Genomic DNA, 15,174 nt, shown 5'->3' on the forward strand with positions numbered 1-15,174 from the left:
TAGGTACGTTTCATTCATATGTATTTTCCATCGCTCAGCGACTTAAAGAGTAGAATTCTATGAATTCATTTTACTTCGATCTCAAGAAATAAACTTTTAGTTGATATTGAAAATAGCCACGTTTCCTTACATTGAAATAAATACAAAAATCATCTTTCATCTCGAAACTAATCCGTATTTGTTTGCAGGAAGTGTTTATACAAACTCTAAAAAACTTACATTATTTTCTTTTATTGGAGGCTGCAGATAATATTCTACCCCTCTATACATAGATTTCACTTTGGTAGGGATGAAAAGCACCTTGGATTTATAGGAAGGTATGGCGGTAATTACAGCGTCCTCGAGAATAGATGATTCGTTGCGTAATCTTCGTAATTGTGCGTGTGCTTTTCCAATATTTAAACAAATAACCTGCCAAAAAAAATTTAAAATAAACACTAAATATTTTTATACTAATAAATATTTACCAATTGTGACTGTTGATTTTCGCAACTCTCAATAAACACTGGTTCGCCTTGTATAACATCGGAATTGGTATTCGTCTGAAGACCCAAAAACTTTGCGATATTTGCGCCTTTATTTTTTGTTCTTACGACACTAGGTCGAAGGAACCTTTCTAATACTTCTTTCGCCTATAAAAAATATTTTTCATTTATATTAGTTTAGGATAAGGAAATATACGATGTTATTACCTGGTGATCTGAATGGAACTTTACAGATATATTATCGAAACAGACGGAAAATAAAGAAACGCATGTAAGATCTTTGATGTTGTCTAAAGCTGAGAACGATATTATTTCTTCTACGATGGACACTTGTAACAAAGTTACATTTACCTATAAAAAGTGCCAGCATTAGAAAAAATCTATCTAAATAAAAATAAATCAAATGAGTTTTACGCTAATAAAATAACTGTTATTAGGAAGATTAAAACTAAGAGTTGCATTAATATGTAAATACAGTATGTAAAATATAGGACATTGATCCTTGCTAAGGTTTCTTTTAAGTAAACCCTTTTGGTAAAGTTGTGAAACCTGTTTACTAAAAAAAAACTGTGTTAACAATACTGTGTTAACAATAAAACCTGTTTACAAATAAAAAACTAAGTTCTACATTAAAAGTGTCAATTTTTTAAGATTGCCATCAATGCAATTTAATAGGAAAAAACAATAAACATTTTCGCTATTTACAGTAGTTTTATCCGTACTTGTCAGTTACGTTTTGCTTTTGAATTTGTCTTTTTCTTGGAGTTCAATTTCGAGAGGGAAGACTCCGTCTTGATTATGTTGAGACAGTTTTAGAAGAAAATAAAAATGAATCGGCGCGAGAGACATACAGGAATATCTAACTCGATGGTAAACGAGATCACGAGGTAATTTCAATATCACTCATATCATATATAATAGGTGCAAAACCTACTGCCTCCAGTCTATGAACCACGTCTACGATTTTTGGAGGATCCGAACTTTTTAGATAATTAGAGATGCTGTCGTCGGATGAGAGTACATTTGAAAAAGATGACTTTGTAAATATGCACAATTATCATTTATATGGCTTAGGAAATCCGCACTATCGTGTTATTGAAATGTTTACTAATGAAGAGAATTGTATACAATTGTAGCGGAAAATCCGAAATCCCGAACAGCGCCGGCGAAACAACTTTATAGTAAATGAAAAGCCGGAGTTAAATATACTTATATTTTAGGTTAACATAAATCCTCACTTTCCGTCAAATAACTGGCAATGGAATTAAATGCGAGAAAAACGGTACTAAGAGTAAGAAAATACCGGTAGTGTGCTCCCAGGCTGAGCAGAGTGCAGTAAGTGGTGATAGTGTGCACAGTAGAATGTTAAGGCGGTTTCTAGGCGACGGAACTTGGTGAATTTAAATTTACAGGCGCAGGGTCAGTTAAAATAATATTACCTACCCTACACGAGCTTTCTTTGCGTAAAAAGTACCAAATTCAGTATAATTATACTCAGAATATTATTTTCTATAGAAATCCGTAATAATATAGCAAGTATTCAAAATAAAGAAGTTCGTATTAACGAAAAACAACTGAATATGTCAAAGGATCCTCTTATAACCATTGTATCGAAATACGAAATTTCAGTTGTTTATCTTGAAAAGTAAAAAAAAATGAAGTGTTCTCTTGTTTTCCTGTACCACCCGGTATCCAACAATATCAACCATTACAATTTCATTGTACAACCATTGATTCACGTATTAATTGTTGGTTCAAATATTTTGTCAATCAAATCATTAATTGAAAATGATTTGATTTACTCTTTTTTTCATACAGTAAATATGATTTAATCAAATTTGAATAAATTGCTATTAACTGATTATCTTTGAAACTGTACACAAATTCAGCCGCGTGTATGCAATTTACCGGCTATTATCAGAACTAGCAAGATAAAAGTAAAGGGAAACGGAAAGCACAAAGTTAAAGTGTCCCTAACAAGTACTTTCACAGGGAAGTCAAAAGGTTGAGGACAAAATGAATTAGTAGAATGTAAAGCATGAGGAATCCTTTGACCGGTTAAAAGTATAAAATGATAATTTGTTTCACTAGATACTTTTTGATCGGGTTTTGCCTTACCAGGGTTCTTGTAAACAATATTTTCTGCTTAACTTATTAATTAATTTTTTTAATTGTTTGACTTACTTTGGGCAAAAATATTGCAGTCTGTAACTGCTTTACAATAGTCTCTTCATAAACCGTCGTTGCCTCAGTTCCGGCTATAGCGGGTTGACATAGTTTAGCCACATTCTCAGTGGTTTTAAGTACATTTACTGAAGTGACCTTAAAAAATTTAGATTTCGAGTTAAAATGTCTTTCTGACTAAAAAAAAAAAGAAAAAGTAATTTTTTACCTGTCCGACACAAGATGTGTGCAAATGATTTAGCACGGTAAGAGGATGCAGATTGGAAACAGTAGGCGTGAGTGAATCTACGAAACGCTGTAAACTCTCCAGAAGCAAAGGACTAATCATTACATCAAGGTCTCCTTTGAGTTTTACTATAACAATCGTTCTTACACCTGCATCGTTTTGGCCACTTAAAAGTTCTTCTTCTTGAAACGAACCTAAAACAGAACAAACATTTCTTTAGAATTTTTTTTTTTTAGTATTTTATATTTACCTGAGTCATTTTCTACTTCATCATTATCCCAAACATAGACGTATGGTGAGGTTGGAGTTTTATTTTGATTCATACCAGAATCTGAACGCGAAACCATTTTTAGGGATGTAATTCCATTACTCAGAGGTTCCATTATTGGTACAAATCTACTACCTACGAAAATAGAATAAACACAAATTTTACTATTATAAAATAACAGTTTTAAGACATTAAAATCGTACCAACGTATACAAGCTTTCCTTCAGAATTTCTCTCAAACATCGGAGCAGAAAACGGGTCTTCTTTTTCTTTATATTGCCAATTTTGACACTTTAACTGGCTCAAGTGAGTAACGTAACTTGACATTAACATGGGAGAATCTACTATTAATCGATTAACCTAGAATAATTGAAATAAATTATATTTATTTTAATTAATTTCTACATATCAAAGAGTTTATTAACAATGTTTATAAATTTTAGTAATTTTCTCATTTTAAATAATTAAATATATCAAGCATTTACGTAAAATACCTCCATACCATTTGATTTATTTCGCTTAAAAAAATAAAGTTACAGTGCGTTTCCTTTATCCTAGGCCACGTGGTATATATTTATTAAAATTGGTATTTTTTTATTAAAATTAATGATTTCCGTATAAATAAATAAATAATCATCGTATTTTGGCTAATTATTTTATCCTCGTATAAAAAGAAATCGATATTCTTTTACCTGCATATGTAAATCGACCAAAGTAAAATCTTCTTGACTTCCCACTGCAGACACATAACTAGTATTACTGACTGTATCATCAGAGCTGTCATTTAATAAATCGTTTATGGCATTTTCTTGGTTATCCAGGGTGGGTGTATTATTGCCAGTTAGAATTCTAGGGCTAACAGAACGGTTTGTCGGGTACCGATACGGTGTAACTAGACCTTGGACAGTTCTAAAAAGAAAATTGAGGATTTAAGCGAGTAAAGTGAAAATTTGCTTAAAGTTATAAATTTTAGAAAAAATTAAAATATTTATAAATAAACATTGCAACAACTTTTATTGACTTTCTTAGGAAATATTGTTTATCTAGGACAATTACCAATACTGTTAATTAATTCCACCTAAATATGATTTCTATAAATATGATTTATATGTTATTATGATCTATACGATCGATATGCATAAAGTCCTATGATGAAAACTATAAGCAGAAAGTATGCAGAAAAAAAAGAAATAAACATAAATCTTTGACACCCTATATCTTGAAAATCAAGTATTTTAGACCACACGTGTATAGGATGACCTGTTATATTAAAAATACTTCACAAAAAAAAAATCACCTCGTGAAATATCGGACACTTATTAGATAATGCTCTGTATATAAAAAATAATTCACTAAATTAAGTGGTCAAAATAATCTTACAATTTTTACAAGTTACATCTATGTGAAACATTTATTATTAATTTTAATCCGTGTTATGTAATCAAACCTATTTTAACTAAAAAAATTATTTGTTTTTTGTAAAAAATTAACATTTTAAGGGATATTGCTCATAATTAAAAATAACATGTTTTTACATACAATTATATTTTTATCCATATATTTTTATTTATATATATTTTTTTATTGTTCAGAGAATGATATGAAGAGTATGAAAGATTTGGAAATTTAATTCATTGTTACGCAAACAAATCAAAAACGAAATAAGGCACACAACGTGTGGCTTGGCATTGTCTTTGGAAAGACCTCCGTCTGCCAAAATAGATCAAAACGTTTTAGTTAAAATAACAGAAATTAACAAAGGCCGGCTAGCACCAAGAAATGTTTCGGCTGTGCTTTTAAACATCTTGAAACGAATGTATAGTCGAAATGAGTTTGCTTTTGCTGATTCCAACTTTTGAATATATAGACGTCCGTAGCAGTTCATAACTTTACTTAATTAGACCAGTACTTTAAGATATTACTATGCAACAATTATTACAAGTATGTACAAACAAGTGCTATTTTCTACATTATCGCACAATTTCCTATCACTGTTAGTTATAGTCGACAATGAGTCGCATTCATTGTGATTCTGTGATTAATCCATTTATTGTGTCTTTGTAAATGTGTTTAGTTAAATCAGTGTTTATATTTATTTATTACTCATTAACGAAAATAGTTTAAGTGTACCCATTCACGTTCAGGCGGCCGGCCGGCTTAGGCCGGAAAGAATTTGGCCGGCCGGCCAGTTCTCGCTACACACCTTTAGTTGGGGGACAGATCGTGGCCTGTAATTCGACGCAAATTGTTAAAAACTTAACGTGTGTACTGTTTTATGGACGTTATTTGCCGGCCGACCGGCCTGATTTTACTCTAGACTAAAATTTTTACCCGTTTATAAAGTAATGACTAACAATTCAGACTTTACAAAGGAGTTTATTGAAATATTCCGTGCCCATAAATGTTTATGGAAAGTGAGAGATGCAGTATATGCTAATAGAGCATTTAGAAATAAGGCATATGAGGAGTTATTGCAACTTTACAAAACAGTGGATTAACATACTACAGTCGATTCTGTAAAAAATAAAATATGAGAAGTGCTTTTCGAAAAGAGCTGAAGAAAGTGAAGCAATCGAAAAGAAGCGGTTCTTCTCCAGATGATTTGTATAAGCCAGTGTTGTGGTATTATGACAGTCTTTTATTTACTGTTGAGCACAAAAAGTGTCGAACAACTATTTCTTCAGACAGTGATCTACAACAAGAAGAAATGCATAACGATGAAGAAATTAATGAAAATGCGGTAAGTTGATACCGATTCACTTTCACTATATTTATGTTTTCTTTATAATCACATAATACAAAGCCATATTGTTTAATTATAATAAATAGTTATAAATAGTAATACACAATTACCAATTCGGTACCGATAACTACAAAAAATTATCTTGCCAAGATAGTTTACCGGTAGTAATAAAATAGTTCTTATATTTTTCACGATTTTGTTTTGCATTTTCCGGCACATTTTTATGTAGGAAATTGTGTAGTACGCAAGCACGATAAAATCAATTTTTTTTATCCATATTTATTGCGGTATGCGAGATTCTGAAACGGTTTGCAAGAATCCCAAAAGCGTTCTCCACGTCTTGCTCTGCTCAAACGATAGTTAAAAATTCGCTGCTCCGGAGATAATTTTTTTTAAGGGTATGATTTCAATATATTTTCGTTCAATGCAAACGCATCATCTGCTACAAATACAAAATTTAAATTACCCGTTGTATTTTGGTTATCTGGCAAGTTAAATGATTTATTCAATAGTTTGTCATGAAAATCGGTGCACTCGAAGAAACCACCATCTGATACTCTACCATTGCAACCAACGTTTACATAAACAAATTTATAGTTAGCATTTACAAGGGCCATCAGAGCAATACTAAAATATTCCTTATAGTTGAAATAGTAAAACCCACTGTTTCTGGGTTTAACTATACGAATTGCACATCTCTGGAATAATTTTTCCCAACGCTTAGGGCGAAATAATTGCAGTAAATTTTAGATCTTCCATGCTGAGGCCTGTTGCTAAATATCTTAGAGTCACTAACAATCTTTCTTCAGCGCTGATTGCTTGTCGCATTATTGTGTCTTTTTTTTGTAATATACGGCTTAACCAAATTTAATGGTAAATTTAAAAGTATTGAAAACAGTCTTTGTCCATTCTAAGGTAATTTTTTAAATCACTGTCGCTTGTTTGCCGCAGTACAACGTTGTACGTGTGTAGAGAGCGACGATAATAGCCGTACAGGCAGGCCGGACCGTCCAAGGAATGCCGGCCGCCTGAACGTGAATAGGTACCTTAATATAAGGTAGAAACGCTACTGACCTGTGTTCCGGTGTATGGATTTCATGGTCACTTCTATGCGTCGAAAGACGTAATTTTCCAGTCTCCGGAGCTGATCCAGGCGCTTGAATGGTTCTGTGATAGCTTGAAATTCCATTTCTATCCGTCACTATGCTTAACTCGCTTGAAAATTTTTTTCTGTAAAAAACATTATTTTTTTTTAATATTTAAGAAGAGAAATTGTTTAAGATTGCCTACCTTTGTGGAGGTACACTGCTACTTTCTTGCTTGGGGAAAGCATCTCCGGAACTTAAAATAGAATTTCTTAGGCTAGAACTTCTGGACGCTAAATTAATATCTTCGTCTGCGGAGAAAAATGCTTCCGAGTGATTCTCGCTTGACATTGACGTAGTTCTCTGTACCTGGAATAATATATATTATAATATTAAGAATAATAAGGAATAATAAATATATATATTCAATTCAATTTTAAGAATTTAAAGTGAATTGCAAATTTTATGTATGTAGCCTATTTTTGTAAAATGACATGATATTTAAGTCTCATTCATGTTCTATTTCATTAGTTTCTTGACTTGGAGCTAATGCAGGACTTTTTTTACGACAATAGGAAAAGAAAGGGATCACCAAATAACTAAAATTGTTTAAGATTACATTTACTTATAAGTTATATTTTCCTTTTTGACAATTTTAAAAATTAGACTCCTTTTTATCATTCGCAATCACGCTGGCCATAAGTGAAATATACCACATTCACTCTTTCAAATCATAATAATAATAATAATAATAATAATAATAATAATAATAATAATAATAATAATAATAATAATAATAATAATAATCATCATATAATCATTATTATTATTATTATAATAAATGTTCTTTATTTGAAAAAAAAAACATAAGTCCAAAACAAGTTACAAAAAAATGCAAATAAAAGTCCAACATCTTAAGTATTCTGCAGAACGGATTCTGGTCTTAAACATTGTGGCCCATAACAACTTAAAAAAAAAAACCTTTAAGTCCCAATCACACATAACGCCCAAATTATGCCAGTGCATCTTTACTTTTTAAGTATCCCCATAAAAAGTAATCGAGGGGAGTTAAATCTGGCGATCTGGATGGCCATTCAATGAACCCTCGTCTACCTATCCAACGATTTGAACAAACTTCATCTAGATAATTGCGAACGGGTAAAGCATAGTGTAACGGGACTCCATCTTGCTGAAAAGAAAGGTCACGTTGGTGCAATACAAATTTATCAGAGCAGGGATAAGACGATTTTGAAGAAAGTCCAAATAACTCTCATCAGTGAGGGTGTCATAAAAAAGTAAGGTCCTAAAACTCTTCCTTCCACTATACCGCACCATACATTGACTTTTTAAGAATGTTGTGTATGACATTCTGTGAAGAAATGAGGGTTTTTGGCTCGCCCAGTATCGACAATTCTGTTCACACGGCCGTTTAGAGTAAACGTTGCTTCGTCAGAAAATATCATCCGTTTTACAAAATTATTGGTATAATTACATAATTGCTGCATTTGCTCACAAAATTTCGGCGATCAAAATCATTTTCCAATAGCTCTTGAAGTAAGAATATTTTATAAAGCTTGAACTTTGCTTTTATCAATACTTTATGCACAGTAGATGGTGATAAATTAACATTAAAAGCCGTGCCTGTGATTGTGACTTTGGTTAAGCTCATCTTCTTCAGTTATTAAGCCCCGACCAGCTTTTTGAGTATCCCGAACATGCCTGAATTCACGTAACTTTGCTTACCATGCTTTGGCTAATAGGCGACCGATCAGGACGAGTTGCATTAAACAACTGAACCACCTCCTTTTGAGTACGTGACATATCGCTGAGACCAATCATGCACAAGATTTCGATTCTTTCACGTAAACACACATTCTTCTAAAACCTGATTGCTTTGGTGGTAAAATCTTATTAACATTGAGGAATGTATGCATTGAAATGAATGAATGTAAAAATCAAGAATCCACTCAAAAATTGTAGAAAAAGTTGGTACTATACTAACTGATCTAAACTGGCTTAGATTTGTTGGTTTATTTATTTAATTATTATATTTCGAACGTATTAAGCAAAATGGTACTTCTTTCTGCTCTAAAAATCGTGGTAGTAATTCCTATGTTATTTTTGTATATTTTTTCTTAAAAAAAATTAATATTCTCAATCTGTTCGATAAAAGGATGGTTTAATAATTTTTCTCATTTGATCGAAGAGCGCTATATCTAACTAATACTATAACCTACTACTTGTATTTGTTAAATTTAACTTTAACATGTTAAGAATTGACTTAAAAGTTAAGAGATTTACGACATATGAATTTTTCTTCTTAAAATTAATAAAGGATCCGGTATTAATATCTTATTCTTAAACATAATATGTATTTTTACATACCTCTTTTAATAATTTTTCTTCACTCGTAATCATTCCACCCAAAGAATGAATACTTTCACTGGCATTAAAACTTTTGGACATAAACTGCGGAGTCACTATTACTTCATTGGATTTTCTTCCATTTTCTTCCCTTTTGATGACAGATATGTCAGTTTTAACTTCATCACTTTTAACATCTCCATTGTTATGGGTGAAATAATCCACAGCCAATTTGGAATCTGATACGGAATTTTTTGGAAGCAAATCTGACGTCTCAGCTACATTCAGTTTTGTTTTATCCGAGTTTAGTTTTGAATCGCTATCCAATTTTGTGGGAAGATTGGATGGACTACTATCAATGAGACGGGAGTATGGTACTTCCTTCACTATAGAACTTCTAAAAAAATGGTTATACAAATTTAATTTCTTAAAACCGATATATTTTAAAAACTCACTTTATCGATGTAGAAGAGAATCGCCTATTACTTTTTCTATCAATAGCACTAAGAGGACTACTAAGTTGTATTCCTTCTTTTTCAACAGACTTTTCTCTTTCCAAAGTAGATATTTTTGAGTTCGATGCATTCTTAAAACTCGACCGTTTGAGAGTATCCTGGAGCGTTATCTCGCCAAAAATGTAAGGTGGCGTACGGAATATTAAGGAGTTTTCGTGGAGGATGCTCTGTCCGTAACCTGGGTCTCGGCCGGGTTCATTGACCCTAAAATTTAAATAATTATTAATTTATTAATAATATAATTTAATAATTAATAAAAGAAAGACGAGATATAATAAATTAGAAGTAAAATGGTTATTCCGAGACATAAGAAAATCTTTCTAACTTATCGATGATGGCTTGCAGGCTGATTTCTGATATTAACTGCGACTGTATATTAACATTCAATCGTATTTTTGTGATGCTTATTATATGTATTTCAAATTGTAGATTCTTTCTTATAAATATCAAGCTATTAATTATCCGCGATTATTGGGTAGATTAGGATGCCCCCCTTCCCCAGTATCAAACACTATTTGAAATCAAGACTATGATTTTCCACCTGTGAAAAGATTTTTTAAGAGGGATATTGTAACTCTCCAACAAAAAAAAATCGGTTTATTATTATGTCACTTTATTCTATGAATTTTGTACCATTTTGCCCCAATATTTACGACTTTTGCACCGCTACCAGAAACAGCCCCCATATTGTTATACACAAACTAAATTCCAAAGAAGAACAAAAGGATACATTATCAATTATAATAGTTGCCTAGAATATCATAACAATATAAGAAAAAATACAGGATGCGTCAGCAAGGCGTACGGCTAAAATAGCGCCTAAACTATACCGAGTGAAAAAAACCGTGACAAAGTTAAAAGATTGACAAAAATCTACAAACTAAAAATAATTTTACATATACAGGGTGCGTCAAAAATAAGTTACGGAAAATATGTAGTTTTTTTCAAACGAAACACCCTGTATTTAATGGCGTTATGCTTTTAATGACAACAAGAGCTTTACACTGATACCTCATCTCTTAAATTTCATTGCGGCGTTGCCACGTAATTCGTATTTTTAAGATATTTTTAGTGTTTTAAGGAGCTTATTAAAGTTATAGCAACCGCTAATCTAGACAAAAGAATTTTTTAATGTAGTTAGTTTACGATATCAGCTTTATCTTCCAGTAAAAGTCTAAAGTTTTTTTCATACAGAGTAATAATATTAATTTGCCAATTTACTCAAAGAAAATATGCAATAAGACGATTTTTTTTTAATGGGACACCCTTTATTTTTCTTTTTCATGAAATTTGTTTATTTAACGTCTACATTTCCTACAAAGTATGTCCTACACCTAACTCGCTTTTTTTGAAACATTTTACATTCTTTAAAAAACGATGCCAATAAAATCGTCTGTTTTTAACTATGTATGTATTTCTACTAACAATTAGGTATTAAAACTAACTAATAAAAGTTTAAACTTGTCCTAAAATTAAATTATAACTACACTACACGCTATTCTCAATATGGCCTCCTAAGTTTCGTGCGCAACCAAAATTTTATTTTTAAAAATGAATCACTCACTTTTGCTAACATATTAGGTGTTATTGTTCGTATAACCTCTCTAATTTTTAACTGCATATTTTCACTTGTGGTTCGTATCACTTGGTATACTTTCTCGTTTACATATTCCCAAAACAAGAAATCCATCTTAGTCAAATCTGGGGACCTGGGTGGCCATTGTACTAGTCCACCTTTACCTATCCATCTATTTGGAAACCGGTCACCTAAATAGTGCATTACAGCTTGACTGTAATGAGCTCCATCTTGCTCAAACGTGTCCTGAACATAATGTGCAGGCAACGTTTGTAAAAATTCTAGGTACATTTCACCTGTGTGAAAATGTATGAAAATGTAACTTCATCTATGTGAAATGAAAAATATCTGGTCCAATAACATAATTCCCAATAATCCCTGGCCAAACATTAACAGATCATCTGTGTTGATGGTGAGTTTTACGTGTAAAGAAAGGATTGCTGGTATTATAATAATGAAAAGTTGTTTCATCCAAAAAAAAGTACCAAATTAAAAAACCAGGTTGCTGTATCATATTTTGTGCTTATTGATAAAAAGTAAGTAGTCTTTTATAATCTTGCAGCTGTAATTCATGCAACAGTTAAATATGTTAAGGATGAAAATGTTCACTTCGAAGCAGTCGTGTAATGCAACTTGCATTAATACCAAGCGGTAATTCTCTAGCAAGTTGTCTAGTACTTCTTTGGGGCGTCTCAACTACACTTAAAGCTACCATCATTTTATTTTCTTCGTTTGTAGCTGGTTTTACCCGTTCATGTTTTTCATACGTAACACTTCCCGTCCTTTCGAATCTTTCTTTAAGTTTCTCAAATACTTGTGGTTGAGGGTGCCTTCTTTCGGGGTAACGTTGCGCATAAATTTTGGATGACAAAAGTGTATTTCGTTCAGCAGCCCCTAAAGCATATATCATTTCGACAAGTTCTTTCCGTGAATAATTCATAATTTGCAAGTAATACAATAATTTTAATCTTTAAAACTTATTTTTACTCTAATGCGAAATATTTTTATTAACGATATTCAAAAAGACAGTAAACCAAATGCAACTATTTAAATGTCAGATCAGTATTTTTGCCGAAAGTCTGTCAACAATACAAACAAATTTTTCTAAGCAATCTGGATAGATTTTTTAAAATACATAGTTATGCGCTTTTATTAGCATCCTTTTTTAAAGAATATAAAATATCTCAAAAAAGGCGAGTTAGGTGTAGGACATACTTTGTAAGAAAAGTAGACAATTAATAAGCAAACTGTCGTCGTCAGACTTTTGATTTAGTGGACTGTATTAAGTTTTTGAGATAGATTGAGATTTAATAGTTCTTCGTTTTTTCAATAAATGTTCGAACGCACATTAGTGATGCATAATGGCTTAAAAAGGTCCATATACCTTGCTTCGTTGAAGTCGGGCTTGGTAACGCTACCAGTTCATCTTTCCTTCCATATCAGGCACTCGCACTTTAGGTAAAGTTTAATTTGTCGTTATTATAAGTTTAATTTAATTAGTTAAATAATTACTGCAGGAAAATCACCGGCGGTCAATATGTATAAGGCTGTTAGCGGTTAGCTGTTTAACAAAACCTACTTGCAAGTGTGTGTAGGTACTACTGCACGTACTTCCTTTCAATTTTTGGCAATGCATTTGGCCTGCATTGCGCAAGGTCAGTAAGGTTACAAGCCCGCAAAACAATGTGCGTATTTTCGCGGAAAAATGTATTTTAAATCAAAAAATTAATTATTAAATAACCATCCTATGATTTCCCAATTTAAACATTCCAAAAATAATAAAAAAAAAAATAAAAATATTCATTATTAATTAATCTTGGATTGATATCCAACACAAACTTGTGAACATAGCGGTTGCTATAATAATTTTAATAAATCCCTTAAAACATTAAAAATATCCTAAAAATACGAATTATGTGGAAATGTCGTAATGAAATTAAAAAAATGAGGTATCAGTGTAAAGCTCTTGTTGTCCCCAAAAGGATAACGCCATTAAATACAGGGTGTTCCATTTGAAAAAAACTACATATTTTTCGGTAACTTATTTTTGACGCACCCTGTATATGTAAAATTATTTTTAGTTTGTTTATGTTTGTCAACTTTTTAACCATGTCACATAAGTTTTTTTCTACTCGGTATAGTTTAGGCGCTATTTTAGCCGTACGACTTGCTGACGCACTCTGTATATTTTTTGGTAACTGTCTAGGAAAATTGCTTTTTTTTTTAATTTCGGACAAACTATAGTTTATTTAATATGCCACATTGATCCTGAACAGAATTAAAAATACTTCTAATTTCTAGATGTTCATTCTATCGCCTTATAGGTTTAGATAGGTAAAAATTATCATAATTTCTAGATGATATGCGGGCATATGAATAATTAAACGCTGCGAGTAAATAAATTTTATTATTACAAATTATCATACAATATAATTCGGGCATCAGAAAAATCTGCGATTACGTCTAGGCCCATGTTTTATTTTGGCAATATCTCGTTTCCACTAGCAAAAATCTTTGCGCTTTAGAATGTCATTTGTGCTTCCTCTACCACATTAAAAACGCATATAGTTAAAATTAGATTAAGATTAATATTAAGCTCTTAGTATACATATATAAGAAAAATATACTCTTTAATATTTTCCGGTGTTTACGAAATTAAATTCCCGGAGCTCCCAACAGTCTAGGTAGGTCAGTCTGGCCGCAAAGTTTCGCAGAAAATCAAAGAACATAAACGTCCGTTTTTTAAATCCCTCCATACCTCATTTCCACTGGAGGATAGGATAAAATTATTACATGCATGTGATAAGGGTAAAAATCTTGATCTTTTAGAATCTCTTGAAATAAACAAAGCATTAAAAAGTCGAGATTTTACTTCTGTCAATGATCAACAGCCGTAGAGCACTTTATTTTTAACAATATAGTAGACCAATAATTTTATCATGTAGTACCGTGTGTTATGTAATAAGGAATGCGCTCTACAGTGCGCCTCTTAATTGTCTCCTCCCCCCTCTTATCTTTCGAATGCGTTTATATACAAATTTGAAATTTGGCATACATTATTAGCAACCCAAATACTACTTTTTGGTCCCTAGCTCATTTTGAAAAACTTCAAAATGGCAGCGGACGCCATTTTGAAAAATAAAATTAAATAGAAAGTGAGGTCATGTGATACATCGTTGGAAAGCTCCCACTGAATGCTTTATGTTCCTTGAATAATAAGTCATTACTTCTACCCATATAGCAAAATAGCAGCCTTTTGAAATATTATTTTTCGCATTTTTATTGACATTAAAAATAATTAAAATTTAGGTAATACAGAAATGTAACTATCTCACTACAAAATATGTTCAAAATGTGCACATGTGCACCTTTAACTTCAAGACCGTAAAATAATCTATTGGAGACCTCTTTACGAACATTTTGGACAGTGGAAAAAACAATATTGCGACATGCATTGATTATTCTTTGGCGTAGATCAAATATAGATTGTGGCTGGGTGACATAGACTTTTTGTTTCAAATAGCCCCACAAAAAAAAGTCTAGTGGTGTAAGATCGGATGACCTGACGGGCTGGCCTCTCGGTAGGCCCTCGACGACCAATCCACCGAGTAGCGTAAGTATTAGTCAAATATTCTCTAACATTTCTGCTAAAGTGAAGCGGTGCGCCATCTTGTTGAAAAACTGTTTCCAACTCAAATTCATGAGGATTGTCTTCAATAATCTCAACG

At 32.0% G+C, this 15,174-nt stretch overlaps 1 protein-coding gene across 7 annotated transcripts in view; it reads right to left on the reverse strand.

The window, feature by feature from the left end:
• Nucleotides 1–15,174, reverse strand: part of LOC126750147 (transmembrane protein KIAA1109) — a 234,885-nt gene that overhangs the window by 164,474 nt on the left and 55,237 nt on the right. For all 7 annotated transcript variants that reach the window (XM_050459660.1, XM_050459664.1, XM_050459662.1 and 4 more), the window contains 12 exons: nucleotides 9,811–10,074; nucleotides 9,377–9,752; nucleotides 7,197–7,360; nucleotides 6,981–7,136; nucleotides 3,856–4,072; nucleotides 3,367–3,523; nucleotides 3,146–3,298; nucleotides 2,878–3,089; nucleotides 2,670–2,807; nucleotides 693–836; nucleotides 468–632; nucleotides 220–411 (listed from right to left, as the gene is read on the reverse strand). In XM_050459660.1, the coding sequence (XP_050315617.1) occupies nucleotides 220–411; nucleotides 468–632; nucleotides 693–836; nucleotides 2,670–2,807; nucleotides 2,878–3,089; nucleotides 3,146–3,298; nucleotides 3,367–3,523; nucleotides 3,856–4,072; nucleotides 6,981–7,136; nucleotides 7,197–7,360; nucleotides 9,377–9,752; nucleotides 9,811–10,074 (2,338 nt within the window). The remainder of the gene's footprint in view (nucleotides 1–219; nucleotides 412–467; nucleotides 633–692; nucleotides 837–2,669; nucleotides 2,808–2,877; nucleotides 3,090–3,145; nucleotides 3,299–3,366; nucleotides 3,524–3,855; nucleotides 4,073–6,980; nucleotides 7,137–7,196; nucleotides 7,361–9,376; nucleotides 9,753–9,810; nucleotides 10,075–15,174) is intronic.

The sequence above is a fragment of the Anthonomus grandis genome, chromosome 2 (assembly GCF_022605725.1).
Source record: "Anthonomus grandis grandis chromosome 2, icAntGran1.3, whole genome shotgun sequence".
NCBI classification, from domain to species: Eukaryota; Metazoa; Arthropoda; class Insecta; order Coleoptera; family Curculionidae; genus Anthonomus; species Anthonomus grandis.